Source organism: Echinops telfairi, unplaced genomic scaffold, assembly GCF_000313985.2.
Source record: "Echinops telfairi isolate 266 unplaced genomic scaffold, ASM31398v2 ScPeMD7_5592;HRSCAF=6446, whole genome shotgun sequence".
In the NCBI taxonomy this organism is placed as follows: Eukaryota; Metazoa; Chordata; class Mammalia; order Afrosoricida; family Tenrecidae; genus Echinops; species Echinops telfairi.
Window position 1 is genome coordinate 23,429,058 of NW_022109491.1, and position 6,064 is coordinate 23,435,121.

A 6,064-nucleotide genomic window follows, 5' to 3' on the forward strand; every position below is an offset into this window, starting at 1 on the left:
CACACACACACACACACACAGAACGCAATGTTGGTGTTTGCGATGACAGAGAATGAAAAATAACTTAAACGTGACTCTAGACTGGACATAACCTAAATTTGATTCGAGAATGGAGTTTCAAATGCTCACACTTGGTTAACAGTTGCATTAGGAATGAGGTTGCAATATGAACCTTCAGAGAAAGAGGGTCACAACCGCTCATTATATGAACACAGCAAGCTGGGGGACTGGTTCGCAGAAAGCAACCCACCTTAGGTTACTAGAGAAAAAAAAAAAAAATGACACTCCTACATGTTTTTGGTAGGACAGGTCATGGTGGTATTTCTGGGGACCTACAATTGAAGAGAGATATTTTTGACTTTGTACACTGCAGTAGTGTTTTATTTTATTTATTTACAGTGAGCAGGAGTTTGCTTTTATAATCAAAAAAGGGAGAGAGAAGAGAGCCAGGCACGTACTTTGAAAACAGTGACGCTAGTGAGAGTACAGACAAGCAGGAAGTACCCACTGGCCTGTCTTCTGGACAATCGGTCATGCGGGCAGACAAAAAGGACGCCCTATGATCTGCCCCAGGAAGTGTACTTCTGGATTGTGTGTACCCAGGAGGGAAAAAAAATAAAGGAAAATCAGAAGAGAATTCCTGTGTTTCAGTAGAAGGTGTCTGTGACCATTGGAAAAGTTCCGGTCTACGTGGTCTATGGGTCCTGGGTTGAATGCTTTGATTTCGATGGAGGGGAGTGGTCTACACAATGGACGACGATAATGTCTTCAAGGAGGACGGCAGAACGGGGAGCCAGCGGCAAATACAGTTCCCTCACCCACCATCCTCGGGTATGTTTGGTTTCCTTTATGAGGGCCATTCTTAAACCCCTCTGTAAGCCCCCTCCCCTCGCCGCCACCCCCCAGTATGCTCCTAGGGACTCTGGAAACTTCTCCAGAGACCTCCGGCCTGGTCCTCCCCTCGAAAGGACTGCTCCGCTTGTTTATCTGTCGGCCTCTTTGCCACCTCCTCTTTGGCCAGCCCATCAAGTCTAGCTGGATTCCTGACGTTCCTCAGAATCTTCACAGAGTTGCTCCGATCCAGCCCTCGGCTCCTCTTTATCTCAGGCCCCACACCCAACCCCTCCAAACCCTGCTGGCTCCATCTACAGAAGACTTACCAAATCCCAACCCTTCCCATCGGCTCCATTGCCCGGGCCGCGAAACAAGCCCCCTGAGCCGTGGACTGGATTTGTACAACAGCCCCCTAATGGAGAAGGGAAAAAGCTATTCGCCAGACAGGAGTTGGAGGGACCTGATTAAAGCGCAAACCAGGCTGTGTGTCTCACCAGCTCAGATCCCCTCCTGGTTCTCATCAGCGTCCCCAGGGCGTGGGATCTGCCAGGATCCTTCCACGGTCTCTCCAGTGTCAGTGCCTCTCACCAGCCTCCTCATGCCTTCAGTTCCAGCCACTCCCATCGCCGTGCTGTCCCTTAAATAAGCCCAGCACACTCCTGCCCCAGGGCCTTTGCACTCGCAACATTCTTCCCCAAATTAGCTGCAGGACTTATTCCCTCACCTCTTTAGGGCTCTGCTTAAGTCGTCACCTCTTCCCAGAACCCTACCTCGAGTTCCATATATAAAACAGTCAAACCCACCACCCCTGTGTGAGTAGGCCCTAGCCCACTACAATAATGCCCGCTCTCCTTGGCTCCAGTGTTCAGTACAATGCCTGGCACATAGTAGTTGCTCAAAAAAGACCTGCTGAATGCATAAATGAATGAATGAATGAATGAATGAATGAATGAATAAGCAAACGCATGAATACCTGGCGATTGGCAGGAGGCGGGACTTGCTGAACGGCTGTGGGTGCTGCTGGAGGGGTGTAGATGCTATTGGTGGCCAGCGAGACGGTGGCCAAGGGTGGGGCATTCCCCTGGCATTGTTCCCGCTTGTGGGTCATGAACGCTGGCAACAAGTTGAACTGCTTCTTACACTTCCCGCAGAGAAAGACATCTTCATCATCTAGGGTCACACCGTAGGAAGGGGCCGCCGAGGAAGACAGGGAGGGACAAGGAAAGAAATGGAGCAAGGATCAGTCCAAGGGTGTCACCGTGGAAAGCAGGTGGAAACGTGGAGCAGGTCCAGGGGAAAGGCAAACCTGAACACACACACACCCACACGTCAAATAGCAACTGTGGTAGTTACATCGTCTGGTGTCAATGTGGGACTTGAGAGGATGAAGCATGAAGGGGTGGAGTCTAGCCTGTCAGTCGGGTTTGAGCCAGGGGGGCCTCAACTCCTGGAGTTCCCCCTTGGAGGTGGGAGGTACTTCTCTCTCTCTACTCCCTCCCTGGAAGATGCCCTAAGACGCCCTGGGAGCTGGAGAAGCCACATGGACCTACCCTGATGCACTCAGACCTCTGGAGGCGGAGAAGCCACATAGAGACCCCTGCCAACGCTGAGATGCTTACAACGCCACTAGATCCAGAAGACTTCCCACCCACGGGCCTGTGGTCTTCCTGCATTTGGCATCATTGCATGTGTTTCATGAGTCTGAAGAGGACTTCATAGATTGGTATCGGACATATGGGCTCATATCAGACTTATGGACTTGATCTGGACTGAGCTGGGATGTTTTCTCATTCAATGATATACAATTGCTCTTGTATATAAACCTCTTTCTTATACATATGAGTGTCTATGGATTTGTTTCTCTAGTCCACCCAGACTAACACAGCAACTCAGCACTTCCTGGGAGCTGCTAAAATCACACAGGCCCTAGCAAGAGGGGGATCCAGCCATGGGCACCTACATTTTGAATGGTTAGAAATCAGGAAGCAGTCAGGTGGGTTCCTTTCAAAGTTGAAACATCTGAAATCTTTATCCTGATGAGTTTACCCAGCGTCCCCCAGTGGCACAGTGGTGACATGTTGGGCTGCTAAGTGGAAGGTGAGCAGTTCAAAGCCACCGGCTATCCCAAGGGAGAAAGACAAGGCTGTCCACGCCCGTAAAGAATGAACAGTCTCAAAAAGTCACAGCAGGGGCAGTTCTTCCTTGTCCTACAAGGTCGCTACGAGTCAGACATGAGGGCAGTGAGTGCTGGGGGGGGGGGCCTCCCCCCGCCAACTGCACTGCCCTCTACCAAGATGCCCCTCAACACAGCTCATTTTGTGAGGTTCAGCTCGGATGTCACCTTTCCAATGGCAGTGCCCACAGTTCCTTGTTCCGGGCCCACCTCCAATAGCCCAGTTTTCTCTTCGCCACCAGACTGTGAGACCCATCCGGGGAGGAACGACATCCCCTTCATTTCCTGGGTGTGGAGGAAGTCCCCCAGGGCTGTGTGTTAAGTGAATGAAAATGTAAATGAACGATGAGCTCCTTGCCAGGTAGCCCAGACACTAGACAAGTTGTGGCTCAGGATCCAGTCTCCCCTTCTTAGAGGTTCTTGTTGAGTGCCATCGAGTATATTTTCGATTTGTAGATCCATTTGCCCCCTGGCCTCTTCTAAGCGGTCATCTTTATGAACATCTCGCCAGGACTTTCTCCTGAGAGCCACTTGAGCCTTTTGTTAGCCAAGGAGCACTTATAACCACTGTGCCTCCAGCTGCTTCCCTTCTTACAGGTCCACCCGTCGTTGTCCAGTCCATGAGGGCACTGAGCGACCCGGTCCGGTCCCCATAGCATTTCCAGGCTGTACATCTTGACAGAAGCAGACGACCCCGCTTGCTCTTAGAGAGCGGTTGGTGGGTTTGAACTGCTGATCCTTGGGGTTAGCAGCCAAGCACTTAACCACTGTGCCACCAGGGCGCCCTCTGCTGTATGTGGAAAAACCTGCATTAAGGCAATCTTCAAAGCGGCTCGACAGGACAGAGTACAGCTATTCACAAGGCTACTGTCCTCAGAGAAACAGACTGTGTCCTCCGTCCCTTGTGGGGCATCGGGTGGGTTCACACCACTGACCCTTTGGGTGAGCAGTCAAGTGCTTAACCACTGCACCACTAGGGCTCGCTCTTCTCAGATTTGTGAAAAAAAGAGTACCACCATCGAGTCAACTCTGGCTCATAGCAACCTTACCGGACACAGTCGACCTGCCTCCTTGGGGTTTCCAAGGCTTGTGGAAACAGACGGCAGGACGGCTGGTGGATGTGAACTGTCAACCTTTCAGTTAGTTGTGGAGAGTTTAACCTGCAGCACAAGGGCTCCCCTTGTTCTTAAACAGCATGACAACCTGTAGTCAGAAACGTAACTGCCTAACAAAAGACGTTTCCCAGCCTTCCGAGTGGGACGGATGAAGTGAGTCTGGCGTATGCCAAGCAAGTAGATGCAACCTTCCCTTAAGAGAGGCGTGACCTCTGCGTCCTCCTGCTCTTCAGCTGCTGGCTGGACCGAATGAGGGCATGAACGTGGAAGCTCCAGCACCCTCCTGTGGCAGGCTGACGGCAGCAGGCTGCAAAGCTGGGTCTCCCAAACCTACCTTAGATGCACATCACGACTTTCAGGGGACAGAGAGACCAGCTTCCGTCATAGACAAAGCACTCGTTTGTGTTTCTCAATGACGAGAGCTGAAGCCAGACCCCAAATACGCTCTGCAAGAATCCTAGCAGGCAGCTATCTTATAAATGGGGAAACCGAGGCACGGAGAAGTGAACTCTCTTACCCAACGTCCAGGGACTCTGGGAACAAAGATCCACCCCCAGGTGTGGTTCCCAGGACGTGCTCAAAAAAACGTCTGAGGAATGACTGAATGACCACATGGACTCCCAGGGGGGCTCCCACAGAGAGCCCCAGCCCTCTCTGTGTCTCAGGCACACCTGGCCCACAAGTTGGAGAGATGCATGCCCAAGCCACTGCTTCCACTGAGAGGCGGAGACATTACTTCAGATTAAAGGTACACAGCCCTGCTAGGTCCCAGGGGCACCCAGTCATTCCCCGGATGTCCTGATTCCAGCCCCCTGCAGTCACCAGGCAACGCCGGGAAGGCGCTCCTCGGAACTCAGCAGAGAAAGAACAGCATGAGCCTCCTAACCCACACCGGAAAAGGGCCACACCCTAGAGGCCGTCCTGGGGATCCAAGAGGGTGGCTCACTCTTACACCCCGCCACGAGCCCCACTTGCTCCTCACAAGGTTCCTTGCTTTCCTTCTGCTGACCCGAAACTGGTTCGACTCATTGTCTGTTATCCAGCACAGCTAGAAGCCCCACGAGTGGAGCGTTTTCACCAAGAGAAATGTGCTTTCTTTCTCACAGTTGAGGAGGCCGTAAGTCCTAACGTGTGGAGCCGGCTCTGAGGGGAGGGCCTTTTCCGATTCTGTTTCTTGGTTCTTTGAACATGGCATCTCTCTTCCCTCAACTTACTTTTTAAGATCATTGTGTTGGTCGCTCCCTCTCCTTTTTATAGGTCAAAAGAAACGGATTGAAGGTACCCCAAACCACGCCCACGCCACGTGACTCATAGCAACCCTACAGGACAGAGCAGAACTGCCCTTGTGGGTCCCCAAGGCTGTACATCTTTATGGGAGCAGACAGCCTAATCTGTCTCCCAAGGAGAGACAAGTGGCTTGAACTGCTGACCTTGTAGGTAGCGGCTCAAGGTAACCCACGAATCCACCAGGACTCCTGGTACACTTACAGTGCTGCAGTAGAATCATAACAGGCCCTTCCCAAACGGGATTCGAACCACAGGTCTCGGGATGAGGAGTGACGATGACACATATGTTGGGGAGTGGACACAATTCAACTCACAGCACTCACCTAGGGGCTGGATGGCAGGAGGCGCGCTGACGCTCTGGCCTGTGGGATCGGGAACCCCTCCTTGGCCATCTAGTAACGACTGGACAGCCAAGACAGTCTGGTTGTCCATCCCTGGGGGAAAAAAGCACACTGATTGGAAGGCAGGCCCAGGACCCATCCCCAACTTGCACTTACTGGCCAGCGCCACTGCAAGACCTGGCGGCAAAGAAGGCGGGTGTGCCCAATACACCTTCCCTTCTACTTCCATTAGAGTAGACCCCGAGATTTGAGGTTGGAAATACAGTTTGAGAATCCAGATGAAAACACTTTATTGCAGCGAGGGTGACAAAAGT

At 52.2% G+C, this 6,064-nt stretch overlaps 1 protein-coding gene across 1 annotated transcript in view; it reads right to left on the reverse strand.

The window, feature by feature from the left end:
* Positions 1-5,841, reverse strand: part of ZNF341 (zinc finger protein 341) — a 44,238-nt gene extending 38,397 nt beyond the window's left edge. The window contains 2 exon segments of the mRNA XM_013007933.2: positions 1,808-2,004; positions 5,733-5,841. Coding sequence (XP_012863387.1) covers positions 1,808-2,004; positions 5,733-5,841 — 306 coding nt within the window.
* Positions 5,842-6,064: the final 223 nt, after the last annotated feature.